The 23,591-nt window shown below is 44.7% G+C and overlaps 1 protein-coding gene across 2 annotated transcripts in view; it reads right to left on the bottom strand.

Moving 5' to 3' along the window:
• Positions 1-23,591, bottom strand: part of SLC38A10 (solute carrier family 38 member 10) — a 111,840-nt gene that overhangs the window by 39,398 nt on the left and 48,851 nt on the right. For both annotated transcript variants that reach the window (XM_082271794.1, XM_082271795.1), the window contains exons 7-9: positions 15,961-16,063; positions 9,736-9,918; positions 8,200-8,311 (exon numbers count right to left, since the gene is read on the bottom strand). In XM_082271794.1, the coding sequence (XP_082127920.1) occupies positions 8,200-8,311; positions 9,736-9,918; positions 15,961-16,063 (398 nt within the window). The remainder of the gene's footprint in view (positions 1-8,199; positions 8,312-9,735; positions 9,919-15,960; positions 16,064-23,591) is intronic.

The raw sequence follows: 23,591 nt of genomic DNA, 5'->3' as shown, positions 1-23,591 counted from the left end.
CCGTGAGTACCAGGGAGCTTGCCAGGGGTCTGCCCAGGAAGGGGACCACTCCAGGGAGAGTCAGTGGACAAGAGCCCGCACACACAGTGAGTAAGAAAGGGGGTGCCAAGTTAGACCCTGAAGAGAAACCTAAAGTATAGTTCACCTTTGAATCTTCACTTCACTGGCAAAGTGAAGCAGCGGCCTTGCCGCACACACTGCAGTTAGATGTCCTCAAGATTTGCGCATAGTTGGAGTATCCCACTCATCCCTTCTCCCATCCCAATTCCAAATAAAATACAAAAAAATACCAAATCCCCTGGACTGTTCATTGACCGAGCCGAGGACTTAAAGTGATCAATTTAACTGCCTGTTGCTATGGGTAACCCAGGGGAATCCATTCTCAGCAGCTCCCAAGGGGGCATTGCTACATCTGTTACCCCCGCAGCTGCATAGGATAGAAACACAATCAGCTACATCATTCTGACACATACATGAATCCATCGCTCCAACATTCATCCCACTGCCAAGAGACGATGTCTACTGAACATCTACAGAACTCCATGAATTCTCTGAGTGTTTCTGTATTTGGGGAGAACGACAACAACCTCCCTCACCAAACTTCTTGCGTCCCCCCCCCCTCCCTCACTTTATATGTTTATACTCCTCTTACTGCATTGTCAATCATATCAAATAAATCAAAAATCTAACAGAGAAACCACAACCACTGTTTTCAATCGCAGCCTCTTTCCCCTGATGAGGTCTGTTTAGAAGAAACGCATGGGCAGGGCCTGGTACGTGATGTCCTCACGCATGCTGATGTGATCTGCGGCTGTGCCGTTTCCTGTATTTTGATACACTGTTAACACTGTTGTGCAAATCATTAGTAAGACCTCATCTGGAATATGCAGTTCAGTTTTGGGCACCAGTTCTCAAAAAGGATAATCGGGGAACTGGAGAAAGTGCCGAGAAGGGCAACCAAACTGATAAGAGGCATGGAGGAGCTCAACTATGAGGAGAGATTAGAGGAACTGAATTTATTTTCTCTTGAGTAGAGGAGATTAAGGGGGAATATGATCACCATGTATAAATACATAAGGGGGGATATGATCTCCATGTATAAATATATAAGGGGTCCATATAGTGAACTTGGTGTTGAGTTGTTCACTTTAAGGTCAACACAGAGGACAAGGGGGCACTCTTTACGTCTAGAGGAAAACAGATTTCGTCTCCAGATACGGAAAGGTTTCTTTACCGTAAGAGCTGTGAAAATGTGGAAGAGACTCCCTCCAGAGGTGGTTCTGGCCAGCTCACTAGATTGCTTTAAAAAAGGCCTGGATTCTTTCCTAGATGTAAATAATATAAATTAATACTAATATTTATAAGTAAAGTTGATCCGGGGAATATCCGTTTGCCTCTCGGGGATCAGGAAGGAATTTTTTTCCCCTGCTGTAGCAAATTGGATAATGCCTTGTTGTGGTTTTTTCGCCGTCCTCTGGATCAACTGCGGGTATAGGATTGTATGGCTGGGTTTTCATTACTGTTTTTTTTTTTTTATATTGGTTGAGCCAGATGGACTTGTGTCTTTTTTCAACCTGACTAATGGCACTTTTCCACTGCAAGTACCGGCTCGGCTCCACTCGGCACAGCTTGGCCCAGCTCGGCTCAGTTTGCTTTTCCACTGCGTGGTACGAGTCGGCACGTTTCAGCACTGTATAGGCTCTAATCGGCTTGGTTTGCTTTTCCACTAAAGTAGTAAGTGGGTGGGATTACAATGATTCTCTGACCAATCAGTGGCTAGTAGTGACAAACAATCAATGCTGCATGCAAAGGATTGTGGGATATGGTATCGGTACGGCCCGCTTGGAACCCCAACCTAGGTGGTACTGTTTAAGCGAGCCATACCATGTAGTGGAAAAGCGCCGCTGTACCAAACCGTACTGAACTGTTCTAACCCGTACCATGCGGTACCATGCAGTGGAAAAGTGCCAAACCGATCCGTACCATGCAGTGGAAAAGCACCATAACTATGTAACTATGCAACATTATCTGTATCATGTGAGTGGTTTTCAAATAAATTTTATGTAATAATAATAATAAAAAAAAAAAGCATATCACGCTATGGGGATTTGTTCCTTCTCTTTTTATTTATTTATTTTAGGTACTTATAAGGCTGCATTCACACTTGAGTGTAGCGTTTTCGCGTTTTATTTTAGCGCGATTTTTACCGCAATTTTTACAGCTTTTTTCAGACGTTTTTTTCAGCCGTTTTTGGAGGCAGGCATTGACATCCAACAAAAAAGCTGGTAATCAGCCCAAAAAAGAAGCTCCTGTACTTTTTTCAGCAACAGGCGTTCTGCTTCAGGGGACAAAACGCTCAGATGTGAACAGGGGCCATTTAAATGAATGGGATTTTGATTGTTGGGCGTTTTGGATTTTCACAGATGAGCGTTTTATGAGCTGAAAAACGCTCAGGTGTGAACAGAGCCTAAAGCACCATCAATTCATGCAGCACCTCACATATACATTGTACAGTCACATCAGTCTCTGCCCTCAAGAAGCTTACAATTTAAGGTCCCTATCTCGCATTCATACATACACATACAAGGGCCAATTTAGACCAGAGCAAATTTACCTACCAGCATGTCTTTGGAGAGTCAGAGAAAACCGGATTACCCGGAGGAAACCCACGCAGGCACAGGGAGAATTTGCAGACTCCAGGCACGTAGCAAATGTGTTTTGAGAGCGCTACCTAGGGTTACGGTGTCACTGAAAGGAGTTGTAGCTTCGTGGCAGCCAGGTACTTATATCTCTCTTTATGAGATTTCTCTTCCTGGTAAGGAGTTTGCATCACAGGTGGGAGGAGTTTGGAGCACATTTGTTTGCTGTGGTGGCACTTTTTCTATTGTCACTTGATTACCCATAAGAAGATTGGATTTATTTTCACGCTGCGACTTTTACTTCTATTTATCTGCACTTTATTTGATCTTGTTTATATATGATTTTTATGTAGGTCAGTGGTTGCAGGACTGCTTACACTAAAAATACATTAAAAATACATAAAATGTGCAAATTCCCATATGAATAAATACTGAGCAGTGATGCATCCAAACTTCATAAAAATTGATAAATAAATGTTCATAAAAATAGTGGAGAAAAATTTGTGAAGAAAAAAATCTTTTACATAACGTCCATACTTTAGTCCATCAAAGAAATGCAAATAAAGTGCAAATAAAGCACAGAAGCACTTTATTTGCATTTCTTTGATGGACTAAAGTATGGACGTTATGTAAAAGATTTTTTTCTTCACTAATTTTTCTCCACTATTTTTATGAACATTTATTTATCAATTTTTATGAAGTTTGGATGCATCACTGCTCAGTATTTATTCATATGGGAATTTGCACATTTTATGTATTTTTAGTGTAAGCAGCCCTGCAACCACTGACCTACCTGATTTAAAGAGCACTAGCACTTTTTTGCAGCAAGCAGCTTGTATAAGCACAGATACCATTATTTATTCCCCATTTGGTGTAGCACGTACTTTAGCACTTTACTAATTTATTAATTTATTTACTCTTTCACTCACCACAAGCGCAAGGTTTTATTGGCATACATATGATTTTTATGTTTTGCCATTAAATAAACATATTTTTTTGTACATTTTACATCTTGCATTCAGAATATTAGAGAGTTGCTGCTACTTAGTGTACACTGACCACATGGGTTTTTATGGGGTTTCTTACGATTTTCATTACATATTTTTTTTTTCAGACCCAGTGACATCATCACTAGATCTCTGAGGCTACATTCACACCTGAGGATGGCGTCTTTGTGCGTTTTTCCAGGTTTTTCTGCGAGTTTTCATACCCAACTTGCGTGTTTTTATACAGCATTTTTGAGCTTTGGCGGGTTTTTTTTTTCATTAGCCAATAGAGAAAACGAACATCTGGTGCATCGTTTATGACTAGGTATTTCAGCTTTTCCATTAGCTTTTATTTATTTTATTAAATTTCTTTTTTTTTTTTGTTAGGGTAAGGGTTTAGAGTTAAGGTTAGGTTAGGGTTAGGATTAGGAGTTGGGGATAGGTTTAGGATTAGAGGTTAGGGTTATTTATTTTTTGTTAGGTTTAGGGTGTTATTAATACTACTACTACTAATAAATAATAATAAATAAATGTGAAATAAATACACAAATCAATAAAAATTATCATAAATAATACATTCAATAAATGAATACTAAGTAATAATAAATAATTAGCCCCTAAACCTTAACAAAAAATTAAATAATAAATAACTAAACACCCTAACACAAAATAAATTATACAATATTATTAATAGTAATTTATACATTTTTTTGTTAGGGTCTGGGTACGTATTATATTATTAATAATGTATTTAATATTTTTTCATGGTCAGGGGTTATTTATGTATTATTCCATAATTCGAATTTATTTATGATGATTTTTAGTTGTGTATTTATTTTACATTAGTACGATTTAATTTTAAATTTTTTTAATTCGAGCAAAAATCGAGCAAAAACACGCAAATGGTGCATTTCTATTAATTTCTATGGGAATAAAAGCTATTTTCCCCCCACACAACTGCCGCTCACTGGATATTTTCTCTTTTTTGGACTATTCTCTGTAAACCCAAGAAATGGTAGTGTGTGAAAATCCCAGTAGATCAGAATTTTTTGAAATGCTCAGAGCAGCCTGTCTGGCGCCAACAACCATGCCATGTTCAAAGTCACTTAAAGAGGAAGTAACCCCCCCCCCCCTTATTAAAGGCCGACCTATAGGTACAATTTATAAGAGAGGGTTTACAACCTCTTTAAAGCGCTTGTTACCCTGAAAAAATCCCGTTCCCTTAAAGCATGAATAACAGCACAGTGCTTGTGCTGTGTAATTTGGCCCCCTGTGTCATATAAAAAAACCTGGCTGATCCTGCCTGTTTCTGCCCTCCCCTCTAAACTGACCACGGTTAATCATGGCTGCTGAGCCCTGACACCGTGGTCAGTTTACGTGCCTCCGTCATCCACAGCCCTCCTGTCTCTCCTCTGTTGTCCTCTCTCCCCCCTCCCTGCCTGTCAGCTCTGTGTGTGAGACACCCCTCCCCTCCCCTTGTAGCACCATTCCAAGCAGTGCAAACATTACTGCTCACAATCACTGCCAGCCCCACTGCTAGTATAACCTGTAGTATATACTGCATGCCCTTTTTTAAATTCATCTTCTATATACCCTATTTATTCACCCGATCAGTGGTCACATGACCCCCCCCATAGGTCTCTTCCTCCGATGTATATACTACAGAAGAAGGTCACGTGATCACCTGGCAGACGTCAGAGGGAGATCTCGGCCCCTCTCTCTGTAGTGTATACATCGGAGAGAGAGAGAGCGATGGGCAGTCATGTGACTGCCAATCTGGGGGAATAAATAAGGTATTTAGAAGATGAATTTTGAAAAAGGCATGCAGTACATACTACAGGTTATACTAGCAGAGGGGCTGGCAGTGATTGTGAGCAGTAATGTTTGCACTGCTTGGAACGACGCTACAAGGGGGAGGGGTGTCTCACACACAGAGCTGACAGGCAGGGAGGGGGGAGAGAGGACAACAGAGGAGAGGAGAACAGAGGAGAGACAGGAGGGCTGCGGATGACGGAGGCACGTAAACTGACCACGGTGTCAGGGCTCAGCAGCCATGATTACCAGTGGTCAGTTTATAGAGGAGAGGGCAGAAATAGGCAGGATCAGCCAGGTTTTTTTATATGAACTGCCCAAACAACCCCTTTAAATCCCCTTTCTTCCCCATTCTGATGCTCGGTTTGAACTTCAGCAAGTCGTCTTCACCAAATCTAGAATCCTAAATGCATTAAATTGCTGCCATGAGATTGGCTGATTAGAAATTTGCGTTACCAAGCAATTGAACGGGTGTACCTAATAAAGTGGTCAGTGAGTGTATTAAAAATAAGGAGCTGGGACCCCCCACAAGCAATTTATAATAATCCCATTTTGCGGCACTGGCGGAACCTTCGGAGCACATTGGCTTCTGGAAACTATGACAGACTTCTTATTGTTTAAACAAAGCCTCATACAGCGGACGGGCCTGTTCCTTTTAGGGCCTGGCGTACGAGAATCCTCGAGGACCCAACTCCAGGACCACTCCTGTGATTTTGGGGTAAGATACAGATTTCCTGGCCTCCTGAACAATGGAACATTGATTTCTTTCCATTCAGCAGAATGACTTTGATTCACAAACATCCATTATGTGTGAACCAGCTGTGGAAAAGTAATCAGCGCTCCGTGTGATTTGTGAATAGACCTTCACTGCAAACACAGCCAACTGGGGGGTGGGGGGGGGGGGGGGGACAGAAATAGATCACCTTTCCTACATATACAAAAAGTAAAAATAGAATCTCTCTTTTGGACATATTGAGAATTAAAGCAATATACCTTGGGGCACATTAAAGCAGAATTCCGGGGTTGAAGCTAACTCGTCTTTAACCGCTTCCCGACCGCCCGCCGCAGTTATACTGGGGCAGGGCGGCCCTCCTGCACGAACCGACATAGGTATATGTCGGTCGCACGCCTGCAGCTAGGGGGCGAGCGCATGCCGCCACCCGCGCGCTCCCACCCTCACTCGTCAGCGGGGACTCCGATGCACGGGGGAGGCAGCTCCGATTGCCGCCTGACACCCACGATCGCTCCCCGCTGAGAGAGAAGAACGGTCAGCTGTTGTAAACACAGCCGGCCGTTCTTCTCCCTGGAATGATCATAGAGCCCATGTGATCCTTCTATACAAGATCACAGGTCTCTGATCATTTCACAAGCCCCCCCCCTCCTCACAGTTAGAATCACTCCCCTAGGTACACATTTAACCCCTTGATCACCCAGTGTTAACCCCTTCCCTGCCAATGTCATTAGTACAGTAACAGTGCATATTTTTAGCACTGATTACTGTAGTAATGTCACTGGTCCCCCCAAAAGTGTCAAAAATGTCAGTTAGGGGTCCGATCTGTCCGCCGCAATGTCGCAGTCCCGCTAAAAGTCGCAGATCGCCGCCATTACTAGTAAAAAAAAAAAAAAAAAAAAAAACAATAAAAAAGGACATAAATCTTTCCCGTAGTTAGTAGACGCGATAACTTTTGCGCAAACCAATCAAAATACGCTTATTGCGATTTAGTTTTTTACCAAAAATATGTAGCAGAAAATAAATTTTGATTTTTAATTTTTTTTTTTTTGGGAATGTTATATAGCAGAATGTGAAAAATGTTTTTTTTTTTTTTTTTTCCAGAATTGTCACTCTTATTTTTGTTTATAGCGCAAAAAATAAAAAAAATCCCACAGGTGATCAAATACCACCAAAAGAAAGCTCTATTTGTGGGGAAGAAATGACATCAATTTTATTTGGGTACAGTGTCACATGACGGCGCAATTGTCCGTTAAAATAACACAGTGCCGAAACGCAAAATATGGCCTGGTCATTAAGGGGGCAAATCCTTCCGGTCCAGAAGTGGTTAAAATTATCCCCTCCCCCTCCTAACACCTATGCTAACTAACCTGTGTAAGAGGAGGGGAAAAAAGAAAATATCCAGTGAGCGGCAGTTGTGTGGAGGAAAATGCCTTGTTGATGTCAGAGGAGAATGGGCAGACTGGTTCAAGATGATAGAAAGGCAACAGTAGCTCAAATAACCACTTGTTACATCCAAGGTATGCAGCATACCATCTCTGAACTCACAACACATCGAACCTTGAAGCAGATGGTCTACAGCAGCAGAACAACACACCGGGTGCCCCTCCTGTCAGCTAAGAACAGGAAACTGAGGCTACAATTCGCACAGGATCACCAAAATTGGACAATAGAAGATTGGAAAAACGTTGCCTGGTGTGTATCCATTAAGGATAGTCACTTGGTGGGTATAGGTAAGGGTTAACCACGTTGCATGTAGTGTTGAACTAGGACGTGTTCGGAGCCCACATGAGCGAGCCCATCAGGAAGCTGTCACCTGTACTTGGCCAGTCATTAGCAGCCAGGAAATTACCCACCAGGCAGCTGCAAGGGGCGTGTATACATGCGAATGTGGGGCGGGGAATGTCTCAGACGCAGATGATTGGCAGCTTTCTGGTGGGCTCTCTCATGTGGGTTCAGACTAGGAACCGAACATACCTGAGCTCATCCCTGGTTACAGGTTATAAGCCTTCCTTAAAGCAGCTAAACTTACCATTTGGTATCAGAATTCCGCCCATCATGGTCCCGAACACCACGGTTAACGTCAAAACTTTGAACCGTAGGGGTGGCATGTACCCGCCAGCAGCAAACGTGCCATCTTTTTGCTGTGCGAAAGAAGAACATTGTAAGTGATGTGAGGTAAAGAGGTTCTCCAAACATTAATAGCGGAACAAAGAGGGTGAAACAAGATCTGTACTGTCACTCCTAAATATGAAATAGCTGCACTATGATTGGTCACTTGGCCGCTGTCTAATGGCGAGCTCCCACCTCCCCTCCACTACTGTTTTTTTTTCCCCATCTTACCTGTAATATAGCATTGTGCTCAAATCAGATACATTGTTGTCACACTGTACACTGCTTTGCCTCTGTCACAGCCTGTCTCCCATGCCGCCATCTTTGGTCCTGGCACTATTGGGGGTCTCTTAATACTTAAGGCATTCTGGCCCCCTGATGATGTGCACCAGGCATGCCCTCCTCCCGCTTCTCTGAAGAAATAGAATCCCATGAGATTTCACAGCGCTGGAGATTTCATTCTTGGCTAAGGGTATGGCTCAATAGCACCCCAGAACCTTGGCACCCCAGATGTTTTGGAACTACATTTTCCATGATGCTCAACTACACTGCAGAGTGCATGAGCATCATGAGAAATGTAGTACCAAAACATCTGGGGTGCCATGGTTCGCCGTCATGCCTAGGGTATGGCTCAATGGATTCCACGACCCCCCCTCCTCCCCAGGGAATGGCTCCATGGATACTACCTTACCCCAGGGTAAAACTCAATGGATGCTGCCTTACCCCAAGATATGGCAAATGGATGCTACCTTACCCCAGGTTATGGCTAATGGATGCTACCTTACCCCAGGGTAAAACTCAATGGATGCTACCTTACCCCAGGGTATGGCTCATTGGATGCTACCTTCCCCAGGGTATGGCCAATGGATGCTACCTTACCCCAGGGTACGGCTCATTGGATGCTACTTTACCCCAGGGTACGGCTCATTGGATGCTACCTTACTCCAGGAGAAGGCCAATGGATGCTACCTTACCCCAGGAGATGGCCAATGGATGCTACCTTACCCCAGGAGATGGCCAATAGATGCTACCTTACCCCAGGTTATGGCTAATGGATGCTACCTTGCCCCAGGGTATGGCTCATTGGATGCTACCTTACCCCAGGGTATGGCTTATTGGATGCTACCTTACCCCAGGGTATGGCTTATTGGATGCTACCTTACCCCAGGGTATGGCTTATTGGATGCTACCTTACCCCAGGGTATGGCTTATTGGATGCTACCTTACCCCAGGTTATGGCTAATGGATGCTACCTTGCCCCAGGGTACAACTCAATGGATGTCACCTTACCCCAGGATAAGGCTAATGGATGCTACCTTCCCCCAGGATAACAAAACAGACTTTTTGTCTCAATTTTGTATGAAGAGGGAGGCGGAGTGTGCAAGGATGCCCAGTATATCCAAGGGATGGAGTTCCACTTTGATTTAGCTCTCCCCTATTCAATAGTTACACCCACCTGCTGCTCAAAAAGGAGCGTGTTCAGTGCCTGCCGGCAGGGAAGGATCATCATCGGGAACCCAACAGCCACCGACATCATGAAGCCCACTCGGATCATCTCAGTCACCACATTGGACGGGAAGTTGACCAGCACATTGCCGGCGATCGTTTCTGTGAAACTGACGTAACCAAAGAAACCGACCTGGAAATATACAAGAGAAAGCTCCAAGGTTCGGAAACTCATATTCAAAGCCTAAATCCATCACAAGTTTCATTTTTTTGTTGTTTTGGACAGTGAGGACGGGTTCATTTTCTGGAAGGGGGGGGGGGGGGTGGAGGACAGCTGTCACCTGGACAGGACAGGAAGGCAGCACAGACAGCGCTAAAACATTGTCAGAAGTTCTGACCCTGTGGTTTTTATTTTGGTTGTGCTCCTATTGGATATATTAAAGTGTAACTTAACCACTTAAGCCCCGGAGGATTTGGCTGCTAAACGACCAGGGGGTATTTTGCGATTCGGCACTGCGTGACTTTAACGGACAATTGCGCGGTCGTGCGACGCTGTACCTAAACTAATTTGGCGTCCTTTTTTTCCCACAAACAGAGCTTTCTTTTGGCGGTATTTGATCACCTGTGCGATTTTTTGATCACGCGCTATAAACAAAAAAAGAGCATCAATTTTGCAAAAATAGCAATATTTTTCCCTTTTTTTTATATGAAATTCCCCCCAAAAAAAATGTAAAAATCAAAATTTTTTAACATTTTCGGCCAATTTGTTTTATGCTACCTATGTTTGGTAAAAAAAAAAAATCGCAAAAAGCGTATTTTGATTGGTTTGCGCAAAAGTTATCTTATCGCGTTTACTAACAAAGGGAAAGATTTTTGTCATTTTTGTTGTTTTTTTTTTTAACGCGTAATGGCGGCGATCTGCGATTTTTTTTGCGGTACTGCGACATTGGGGCGGACAGATCGGACCCTTGACTGACATTTTTGGGGTTACCAGTGACATTTCTACAGTAATCAGTGCTATATATATATGCACTGTTACTGTAAAAATACACTGGTAGTGAAGGGGTTAACTTTATTTGAGAGGGAGGGGCTGTGTGTGTCCCTAGGGGCGTGATTCTTACTGTGATTGGCTGTGGCTTCAGCTGTATGCAGAGTGATCAACGGATCTACATAGTAGATCCATATGATCAGCTCTCATACAGAGGGGAGAATGACAGGCAGCTTGTTTACACAAGCTGCCTGACTTTCTCCCTCTCCCCCGCCGATCGCAGAGTGGCCGGCGGACATCGGGTCCGCTGGTCACACGCGCGGGGGGGGGGGGGGGGTCCGTGACCACGCGGGAGCGCGCCTCCGGCGGCGCGCGCTCGCTCCCTAGACCCTCACAAGCTAGTGACGTAGCCCTACGTCACTTTGCCTGTGAGGGGCTGACCGCCGACGTAGATCGGCGTGCGGCGGTCGGCAAGTGGTTAAGTAAGAAAATGAAGTCCAAATAGACGACGTCAGACTGGCCCCTTTTGCAGGTATAGCTATGTAAAACATTAAAAATAAGTGCCCAGGGCCGCCATCAGGGAGGTACAGGTGATACACCTGTATGGGGCCTGAGCGTCAGCAGGGGCCCAGACCCCGGCAACCAGGAAGTGTGCACAGTGCATGAGAGAGGAAATGGGATGGAAGAGATAGGATTGGAGGAGGAAGACATGGGATGGAGAAGAGGAGACTGCAGGAGGAGGACATGAGATTGGGGAGATGGGATGGAGAAGGAGGAAGGCATGAGATGGAAGAGGGTATAGGATGGAGGAGGACATGGGATGGGACTTGGTGGGACAGCCAGTGGGGGGCCCTGGGGAATGTTGATGGTCAGGTCCAGGGGGGCCCAGGTCTAAAGCTGATGGCTTCCCTGTAAGTGACTATACTGTGTAAAATCCAGTAATACACTGTCTCACCCTGCTCTGCACATGCTCAGTTGCTCTCCATTTTTTGGCATTGTGCTGAAAATCAGAGCCACTAGAGGGTGATCTGCTGACAGACTAAACATTCACTGCTAGTCAGGGGCTCTGGGCTTCAGCAAAATGGCCGCCTCCAGAAAAAACAAACAAACAATGTGGACTGTATCTTCCTTGCTAAAGAACATTAGTTTTATCAATTTGTTTTTGGTAAAGTTCTGCTTTAGGAGTTACTTCCTGTGACTTTCTGGAAATGCAATTATTTTAGTAAATATAAACTGCCAAATACCTTTTCTCATCAGCAGTATACAGTAAACCCCCCTCCTCCTTAGCGGGGGTTATGTTCCAGACCCACCCGTGATAACTGAAAATCCGTGAACTAGAAATACCCTCCAATTTAGTCTTGTTGGGGAAAGGAAAAGCAGACAGGTACTGTACAGTAGATGGACTTCTGATGGTCTTAAATCCCCTTGTCATTTCTTCCGCCCATTGGACTGATGAAGGAGCACATCTGCGCATGCTCTGAAACGCGTTACCGCCCCCTTTAAGTCACCACGCTCGGTGTGATCCACGAGCGAGGCATGCGTTCCACCGCAGTCTCGCACTGATTCACCGCTCCTGATTGGGCTCCCCCCATTGGCGTCATCTCCCTGCTGCTGGACAGTCGGAAGATGGGACCAGGAATAGAGACCCCGAGCCGCGAGGACACACGTCATTCTTCAGTGTAAGTCTGCTTATCGTGTGTGAATAAAGTGTTATCTGCTGCACTCAGAGGCGCCTTTCTTCTTCTTCTGAATCGGTACGTACGACTACTGTATAACTCATATATGCCGCGAAATGGCGAAATATACGCAATATCAAAATGAATAGGTCTTATAGAAAACAACACGATATACCGGGACCGCTAAAAAAAACTGACCCGCGATATAATGGGGGTTTACTGTATAGCACTTTTGTGACTTCTATCAGTGTCTGGTTAAAGCTTGTAGGAGGAGTTTTCATTCTCCCCTTGACTGTCCTATGAGGCTGGCTGACCCCTGACCCTCTGTCTGAACAGTGCTGATTGGCCCTGTGCTGATCACATGCTCCCTCCCAAGAAAGAAAAAAAAAACTCTCTAGCAACACACACCAAACTGAGCATTTGCAGAGTGCCCCCAAGACTATGTTCTTTTATAAGATGGATTGGGGACATTGGAAGAAGGGGAGGATTAGAAGACCGGATCAAACAGCCTTTTTATACAATAAGGAGGATTAACCCCTTAGGTTCCACAGTGAGTATAACAAGCACGCTTTACTGCATATACAGACTGATTTTACTGTTGTGGGTTTAGCAACACTTTATTTAGTACCTTCTATGGCACTCATCTTCCCCCAAATTCCTTTTTTTTTTTTTTTTATTTGGCTGCTATGAGCTGACTTTCTGTTAGAGGTTGGCTACGTTTGTTGTCCATGGTCCCACTGCATGTAGGAATGTAGCCACCCCCTACTCTCTCCTCATTGGCTCACTGGCTGTGATTGACAGCAGTGGGAACCAATGGGTCCTGCTGCTGTCTCAGCCAATGAGGAGAGGGAGTCCTGGGACAGCTGAGGCTCATGCACAGCGCTGGATCAAAAGGGGGTTCAGGTAAGTATTGGGGAGGGGTTGTGGGGGGGAGCTCCACAGAGAAGGTTTTTTAACCTTTATGCCTAGACTGCCTTTACAACCACTTTAAGTAGTGATGTGTATGGATTATTTTTGGAGTATGAGAATATTGTTAAGTGTACGTTCACATGGGTGAGACATGTCATGCGATTTGACAGGTCAAATCACATGACAAGTCGCACCCTATTGTCGGCAATGGAACTGTTCACAACGGTGCGACGCTGACTCTGCGGGGGCGCACCGATTTGAAAAAGCAGTTTCTCCACTACTTTTGGCGATTTTAGGTGTGACTTGCATAGACACCTGTGCATGAAGTCACACTTATGTCAGCCAAGTCGCACCGACACGCGGCTTTGAAATCGTGCAATTTCAAGTGAAGTTGCACGATTTCAAAGCGGCATTCAGTGTGAACCAGGGCTTGGTGTCACCTTAACCACTTGCCGACCGCCGCAAGTAGATATACTGCGGCGGTCAGCCCCGGCCAGGCAAAGTGACGTATATATACGTCACTAGCCTGTGACCGGCTTGTGAGCCAATAGCGGGCGAGCGCACGCCCGCTGAGGCGCGCGCCCACCCCGTTCACTGAGGAGTCTGTGCGTGTGACCGGCAGAACCGATGTCCAACGGTCACACTGCGATCGTTGGTAGAGAGGGAGAAAGGCAGGCAGCCTGTCATTCTCCCCTGTGTAAAAATGGAGATCAGACGGTTCTACTATGTAGGACCGTTGATCTCTGTTCCTACACTAGTGGCCATGTCCCATCACAGTTAGAAGCACGCCCCTAGGACACACTTAACCCCTCCCTCTCCAATACAGTTAACCCCTTCCCTGCCAGTGTCATTTTTACAGTAACAGTGCATATGTATAGCACTGATTACTGCAGTAATGTCACTGGTAACCCCAAAAGTGTCAAAAATGTCAGTCAAGGGTCCGATACGTCCGCCGCAATGTCGCAGTACCGCAAAAAAAAAAAAAAAAATTGCAGATCGCCGCCATTACTTGTTAAAAAAAAAAAACACCAAAAATGACAAAAATCTTTCCCTTTGTTAGTAAACGCGATAACTTTTGCGCAAGCCAATCAAAATACGCTTTTTGCGATTTTTTTTACCAAACATATGTAGCATAAAACAAATTGGCCGAAAATGTTAAAAAATTTTGATTTTTACATTTTTTTTTGGGAATTTCATATAAAAAATGTGAAAAATATTGTTATTTTTGCAAAATTTACGCTCTTTTTTTGTTTATAGCGCGTGATCAAAAAATCTCACAGGTGATCAAATACCACCAAAAGAAAGCTCCGTTTGTGGGAAAAAAAAGACATGAAATTAGTTTAGGTACAGCGTCGCACGACCGCGCAATTGTCCGTGAAAATCACGCAGTAAAAAAAAAAATCACAAATAAAACCCTGGTCAGGAAGGGGGTATAATCTTCCGGGGCTTAAGTGGTTAAGGGCTCTCTCACACGGAGCGGACCGCATTGCGATCTGCTCCGGTTCTTTTTTTTTTTCACGGAGTGGATGACACTTGTGTCATCCGCTTCGTATGTCCGCATATCATCCCATCCGTTTGCGGATGATATATGGACATAATGTATGTCTATGGCATTGCGGATGACACCGCTGACATCCGATTTTGCTTCCTTTCCGTTTTTTCAACGGAACAAAAATAGGGTTCTGTTCCATTCCAAAAAACTGAACAGAACTGAAAGGAAGAAAATCGGATGTCAGCGGATGGTATTCCGCTGACATCCGCAATGCCATTGACATACATTATGTCCGTATATCATCCGCAAAAAAATAGGATGATTTGCGGACATGCGGAGCGCCCGTGTGAAAGGGCCCTTACAGCTATTTTTCTGCGCTTAGTCCCGGTTCACATTTGTGCGACGCGGGAACGCTGCGAATATACAGCGTGTTCCCGCATCGCATCCACACAACAGGCAGTTGACACTGCCATATGCGATACGCAGGGGGTGTCAAAAGTTAACGACACCCCCCCGGTGAGATCACATATCGCAGTGCGATCTGCAAGTTCGCACAGAATCGGATCGCACTAGTGTGAACCACCATACAATCCGATTCTGTGCGTGTTTTAGTGCGATTGCGGTGCGACTTCAGCCATACAAACTGTATGGCTGAAATTAGCACCGCACAGAGATCGCATGTCATTTTAGGAGCAGTGCGCTCCGAATTACATGCGATCTCTGTGATTGCACAAATGTGAACCGGCAACAAAAAAAGGAAAAAAATGACAGCAGCCACTACATCAAAGCAGTGATCCTCAACTCCGGTCCTCAGGGCCCACTAACAGGCCAGATTTTAAGTATTACCTAGGGGAGATGCAGACTAGAGTACTGCAATCACTGAGCAGCAAATAATATCACCTGGGATGCATTTCAGTTATCTTGCAAACCTGGCCTGTTAGTGGGTCCTGAGGACCAGGGTTGAGGACCACTGCATCAAAGGATTATGCAGCTGCAATATAGGACCTCTCTGTTCTTGAGTTTAGATACACTTTAGAGCAGTGGTGTGGCTGCAGGACGGTCGCTAATCTAGGCAATCTAATCGAATTAGGTCTAAAAGCAAAAAAAAAAAAAAAAAAAAAAGCAAAAAACACAAAATATCCATTTCTACTTCTAGAAAACAGAACTTACCAGGACATAGAACGTGGTGACAACATGTAGAGAACGAGCAAAAATGGAACTCATCGTTTTTACAGAAGGTTCGTCCAGACTGTCATAGGTGGGGAGAACTTGGCTAGAAGAAAAGAAAATATTGCTTAAAACTGGGATGTAAAAAAGTCAACTCCATAAAAACGTTCGACAAAACTCCTAAATGAGAAAAACTGCAGCATCCAATGTGTAACAGAATGTTGGCGCATCTCTGCACCATAATGCAAAGGAAATAAAAACTTTGGGTATCCAGCAACAAGTCGCACCATTACTCAGCAATCACAACTACTGCAATAAAAGCTGGTTGATTTGCATAGAAGTACTCAGACTGGGAGAGGGAGAGAACGGTTTCGGGACCAGGCTGTATTTTCTTGCTACAGTGTCATTTGAAGGGAGGTCCAAGACTTGACTGTGCTGTCTGACAGGGGTGGCGGGATCACAAGACTTGCAGACAGGGCCGGTGCTAGACTATTTTACGCCCTAGGCAAGACCAGCTACTTGCCCCCCCCCCCCCCAAAAAAAAATAAAAAGGGTAGGAGTTAAAAACTTCTCTATGTCATACCCAGTGACCCTGATCTGATGGTTTATCCATGTTATGCTGTCATACCCAGTGACCCCCATATTCCTCCATGTCACACCTGGGGACCCTGATGTCGTTCTATGTCACACCCAGGGACCACAATATTCCTTCATGTCTTTCTGTCAAACCCACTGACCACGATGTTCCTCCATTTCACACCCAGGGAACCCCCGTGTTCCTCCATGTCATGCTGTCATACCCAGTGACCCCAATGTTCCTATATGTCACACCAGGGGCCCTTGATGTTCCACCATGTCATACCCGGAGAGACCCTGATGTTTTTCCATGTCACACCTGGGGACCCTGATCTTCCTTCATGTCACACCTGGGGACCCTGATCTTCCTCCATGTCACACCTGGGGACCCTGATGTTTTTCCATGTCACACCTGGGGACCCTGATCTTCCTCCATGTCAAACCTGGGGACCCTGATGTTCCTCCATGTCACACCTGGGGGCCTCAATCCCCCATGGCACACTCAGGAACCCCAATTCCTCATGGCACACCTGGTGACCCGAATCCCTGTTACAACCGGTGACCCGAATCCCTGTTACACCCGGTGACCCCTATCTCCCATGTCACACCTGGTGATTCCGATTCCCCATGACACACCTGGTGACCCCGATTCCCTTTCACACCAGGGATCCTCCATGTCACACCCAGGGACCCCGTTCCCCTGTTCTGGGGACACTCACTGAGCGGTATGAAGAGAGTGGCCCACGCTCTGTCCTCCTTCACCGTGATTCCTTTTCCCAGGACACTCCTCTCCTGGACCACAGTGCTCACCACAGCTCCAGCCGAAGAGGATCATCATGCAGGCAGCACTCCGTGGGCTCCCTTCCTGCCTCTTGGGGCCCCCCCCAACATTGGTGGAAAGCCGAGGCTTGGTAGTTCCGCCACTGCCCCAAGCATCTTTCTCTGTCCCTTCTTCCTCCCCCACTGCTGCCCCTCCCCTCAGCTCACAGGGATCATTAATAAAGGAGAGTGTCGACTCGTGGCTACGCCCCTAGGTGGCAATGCGCCCTAGGCGGCTGCCTAGTTTGCCTAGTGGAAGCACTGGCCCTGCTTGCAGAATAAGGTCTCTTGCACACTGCAGCTTGAAAAGCTCAGTACAGCATGGTTATTTTACTGAGCTAAAATGTAGCCGATTATTTACAATGCTCGTGTGTACACAGGCGAATAAACAAGAGTCAATTACTCCTCAGTAAAAACAAAAATCTGCGTTCCCGGTCAGCACAAATGATCATAAATATAAATTAATTATTCCTAGGAAAGCGAAAGTGCATATACGTGCAAATACACGCACATTTGTTCAAAACAAACACCCAAAACTACATCCAAAAAAGCAGCTCAAACATCAGTAGTGTGTGTGGAATGAGATGTACCCAGAACACCAGGTTTAGGACTTTGGATATCGAAGAGACGCAATGTATTCAAGAACTTCTTACAAGAAAAACATCTTCCAGTCTGGCCAAGTACAGCTTCAACACCGCTCCCCCCCCCCACCCCCCCTCTCTACTGCGCTGGAGCATTAGACGCAGCATGTTAATGTTAACATTTCATTATCGGAGTGTGAGAAAATGTATGAGCTGCCGCTGGATGTGAGAGGCCAGCACAGGCACTGACAGAGGACTGGAGGGGTGGAGGGACACCGAGGCTGCGCTCTGTTAAGTGCCTTCTGAATAAAGAGAGAGTGGCTGCACCAGACCTGGCTGCAAATTACATCTCCAACATTTCTCCGCTTTAATGAATGCCACTGGATTAACATCTCTGGACATTGTAAAGGTGAAAAAAGCAACACCTAAATGAAAAAAAAAACCTCATTATTTTATATGGGGACGGGTCACAGTTCTGCAGAATATATCAGGACAAAATATCCAGTCAAAACCGATATTTAACCACGTCTGGACCGGAAGGATTTGCCACCTTAATGACCAGGCCATATTTTGCGATTCGGCACTGCGTTACTTTAACCTCCCTGGCGGTATGATTGTTTCCGATTTTAGGTGCTGAAAGCGGTACAATTATTTTGCATGTAATTCTTAAGGACGAGCAGCCCAAACCAACTATTTACATATGATTTTTTTTACTGTGCATTCTTCTTTATTATATACATATACACACACACACACACACACACATACACAGTACAGACCAAAAGTTTGGACACACCTTCTCATTCAAAGAGTTTTCTTTATTTTCATGACTATGAAAACTGTAGAGTCACACTATAAGAGGTAGTCTCCTGAAATGGTCTTCCAACAGTCTTGAAGGAGTTCCCAGAGATGCTTAGCACTTGTTGGCCCTTTTGCCTTCACTCTGCGGTCAAGCTCACCCCAAACCATCTGGATTGGGTTCAGGTCCAGTGACTGTGGCGGTCATCTGGCGCAGCACCCCATCACTCTCCTTCTTGGTCAAATAGCCCTTACACAGCCTGGAGGTGTGTTTGGGGTCATTGTCCTGTTGAAAAAAAAATGATGGTCCAACTAAACGCAAACCGGATGGAATAGCATGCCGCTGCAAGATGCTGTGGTAGCCATGCTGGTTCAGTATGCCTTCAATTTTGAATAAATCTCCAACAGTGTCACCAGCAAAGCACCCCCACATCATCACACCTCCTCCTCCATGCTTCACAGTGGGGACCAGGCATGTAGAGTCCATCCGTTCACCTTTTCTGCGTCGCACAAAGAACCAAAGATCTCAAATTTGGACTCATCAGACCAAAGCACAGATTTCCACTGGTCTAATGTCCATTCCTTGTGTTCTTTAGCCCAAACAAGTCTCTTCTGCTTGTTGCCTTTCTTTAGCAGTGGTTTCCTAGCAGATATTCTACCATGAAGGCCGGATTCACACAGTCTCCTCTTAACAGTTGTTCTAGAGATGTGTCTGCTGCTAGATCTCAGTGTGCCATTGACCTGGTCTCTAATCTGAGCTGCTGTTAACCTGCGATTTCTGAGGCTGGTGCCTCGGATGAACTTATCCTCCGCAGCAGAGGTGACTCTTGGTCTTCCTTTCCTGGGGCGGTCCGCATGTCAGACAGTTTCTTTGTAGCGCTTGATGGTTTTTGTGACTGCACTTGGGGACACTTTCAAAGTTTTCCCAATTTTTCGGACTGACTGACCTTCATTTCTAAAAGTAATGATGGCCACTCGTTTTCCTGTACTTAGCTGCTTTTTTCTTGCCATTCCGTAGGACTATCAGCTGTGTATCCACCCGACTTCTGCACAACACAACTGATGGTCCCAACCCCATTTATAAGGCAAGAAATCACACTTAATAAACCTGACAGGGCACACCTGTGAAGTGAAAACCATTTCAGGGGACTACCTCTTGAAGTGTGAATTTTCATAGTCATGAAAATAAAGAAAACTCTTTGAATGAGAAGGGGTGTCCAAACTTATGGTCTGTACTGTACACACACACACATATATATAAGTAAAACTGCAGGAAAGGGTACTTGGGGGGGGGGGGGGGGGCAAACTAATGTCAATTTATTTTATTTTGTAATGTAATCCAATAGGATTACAATACATCAGTGTGTTTGTTTGTTTTATTTTTTAAAATTTGCCGCGAGTTCCACCCCCCTGCGAGCGTCACGTCGCAGGAGACAGAAGCCGGGGCTCACAGCATCGGGCAGAAGATCCGGCCGCCGTATGCTGCAGTGACACATTGCGGGATCCCGGGGACAAGGTAAGTAACCCCTTCCAGAATCCAGCGATGCTCCCTGGCAGTACCCAGAGTGTGGCTCGGGGTTACCGCTAATGGCACTGAAATTTCACCTTGAGCCACACTCGGTAATACCACCAGGGAGGTTAACGGACAATTGCGCGGTCGTGCGACACTGTACCTAAGTAAAATTGATATCCTTTATTTTCCACAAATAAGAGCTTTCTTTTGGTGGTATTTGATCACCTGTGCGACTTATTTTTTGCGCTATAAATAAAAAAAAAAAGCCACAATTCTGAAAAAAAATATATATATTTCACATTCTGCTATAGGACATTCCCAAAAAAAAAATGAAAAAATCAAACATTTTTTAACATTTTAGGCCAATTTGTTTTCTGCTACATATTTTTGGTAAATAAATAAATAATAAAAAAATCACAATATGCATATTTTGATTGGTTTGCACAAAAGTTATCATGTCTACTAACTACAGGAAAGATTTATGTCATTTCTATTGTTTTCTGTTTTACTAATAATGGCGGCGATCTGCGATTTTTAGCGGGACTGCGACATTGCGGCGGACAGATCGGACCCCTAACTGACATTTTTGACACTTTTGGGAGGACCAGTGACATTACTACAGTAATCAGTGCTAAAAATATGCACTGTTACTGTAATAATGACACTGGCAGGGAAGGGGTTAACACTGTGGGTAATCAAGGGGTTAAATTTGTACCTAGGGGAGTGATTCTAACTGTATGGGGGCATGGCTTGTAAAATGATCACAGAGACATGTGTTCCTATATAGAAGGATCACAGGAGCTCTGTGATCATTCCAGGGAGAAGAACGGTCGGCTGTGTTTACAATACCTGACCGTTCTTCTCTCTCAGCGGGGAGCGATCGCGGGTGTCAGGCGGCAAATCGGTGCCGCCTGCCCCGCGCATCGGAGTCCCCGCTGACGAGCGGGGCACACGCCCCCTAGCTGCAGGCACGCGACCGACGTATACCTATGTCGGTTCGCGCAAGAGGGCCGCCCTGCCGCAGTATAACTGCGGCGGGCGGTCGGGAAGCAGTTAAAGTGGTTCTGAAGGCTTCTTTTTTTTACCTTAACCACTTGACCTCTGGAAGATTTACCCTCCTTTGTGACCAGGCCACTTTAACGGACAATTGTGCGGTCGTAGGACACTGTAACCAAATAAAATGTATGTCCTTTTTTTCCCACAAATAGAGCTTTCTTTAGGTGGTATCTGACCACCATTGCATTTTTTATCTTTTGCACTATAAACAAAGAATGACCTACCATTTTGAAAAAAAAAAAAAAAAAGAAGAAAAATTATATTATATATATATATATATATATATATATATATATATATATATATATATATAGATATATATATATATATATATAAAAATAATATATATAATTTTCTTTTTTTTTTTTTTTTTTTTTTTGCCATAAAACATATAAAAATGTAATCTCTTTATAAATTTAAGCCAATATGTATTCTGCTACATTTTTGGTTAAAAAAAAAAAAATTCTAATAAGTGTATATCGATTGGTTTACTTTACACGAACATTATAGCGTCTACAAACTATAGGATATACAGTGGATATAAAAAGCCTACACACCCCTGTTAAAATGTCAGGCTTCTGTGATGTATATGTAGCACTGCCCCCTAGAGGACTGCCGAGAATTGCACTTTCTGGATTCCCCTGGGTTACCCCTTAGCAACTGATAGCAAACAAATAGCATTTAAAGAGGAAGTAAACCCTCCTCTGACACTTGTACCTATAGGTGATCCTATGATAAGGCTTACCTATAGGTACTGTAAATATCTCCTAAACATGTACCGTTTAGGAGATATTTACCTTACATGTCCTTCAGAGTCCCGTACCGTACTGAATGCCTTTTTCTCATCAGTCTTTACACAGGAATCGGAGGGGTACACTGACCATGACTGTATAGTTAGTAGTAATACACAGGACTTGCCACTATGGCTAACAGAGGGGGAAATCAGGGAAAGGCTGGATAAACTCAACACAAACAAATCACCAGGCCCGGATGGCGTACATCCGAGAGTACTCAAGGAACTCAGTAAGGTTATATCCAGACCACTGTTCCTGATCTTTGCGGACAGTATTAGGACAGGAGATGTACCAGGGGAGTGGAGGAAAGCTAACGTGATTCCGATATTCAAAAAGGGTCAGAGGCATATACCGGGAAACTATAGGCCTGTCAGTCTGACATCAGTAGTATGTAAACTTCTGGAGGGGATGATAAGGGACTATATCGTAGAGTTTGCTAAGAACAACAGCATCATCAGTAGTAACCAGCACAGGTTTACAAATGGGCGTTCTTGTCAAACCAATCTCTTAACATTCTACGAGGAGGTGAGCTGTGAGCTAGATAGGGGCAGACCAGTGGATGTGGTGTACCTAGATTTTGCTAAGGCGTTTGATACAGTTCCCCATAAGCGCTTAATTTATAAAATAAGGTCTGCAGGTATCGACAGCAGGGTTTGCTCTTGGATACGGAACTGGCTAAAAGGGCGTATCCAAAGGGTGGTAATAAACAGCACATACTCAGACTGGTCTGAGGTAGTAAGCGGGGTCCCCCAAGGCTCAGTCCTAGGACCAACCTTGTTCAATTTATTCATAAACAGCATTGAGGACGGGATCAGTAGTTCAATATCAGTTTTTGCAGATGACACAAAATTAGGCAGGACAATAACAGCACAGCATGAAGCAGATATCCTACAGAATGACCTGGACAAAATAACGGAGTGGGCAAAGACATGGCAAATGAGGTTTAACGTGGAGAAATGTAAGGTTTTACACTTGGGGACTAGAAACATAAAAGCACAATACACGTTAGGAGGGGAACCCTTGGGAGAATCAAAAATGGAGAAGGATCTGGGAGTCTTGGTTGATGATAGACTAGGCAACAGCATGCAATGTCAAGCGGCAGCTGCCAAGGCTAGCAGAATATTAGCATGCATAAAGAAAGGGATGTATTCCAGAGATAAAACTATAATCCTTCCACTTTATAAAACTCTGGTCCGACCTCATCTGGAGTATTCGGTCCAGTTCTGGTCACCAGTCCTCAGAAGGGATGTGTTGGAGCTGGAGAGAGTCCAGAGAAGGGCAACTAAACTAATTAGGGGATTGGAGGACCTTGATTATGAGGAGCGTCTGCAATCGCTTGATTTATTCTCCCTGGAGAAGAGACGCCTGAGGGGGGACATGATAGCAATTTTTAAATATCTAAATGGGGATCTAGGCTTAGAAAAAAAGCTGTTCAGTCGAAGGGATTGCATGAGAACTCGGGGGCATACAATGCGATTAGAGGAGAAGCGTTTTAAC

Source organism: Pelophylax lessonae, assembly GCF_965119305.1.
Source record: "Pelophylax lessonae genome assembly, chromosome: 11".
In the NCBI taxonomy this organism is placed as follows: Eukaryota; Metazoa; Chordata; class Amphibia; order Anura; family Ranidae; genus Pelophylax; species Pelophylax lessonae.
This window is presented reverse-complemented; position numbering and strand designations above follow the sequence as displayed.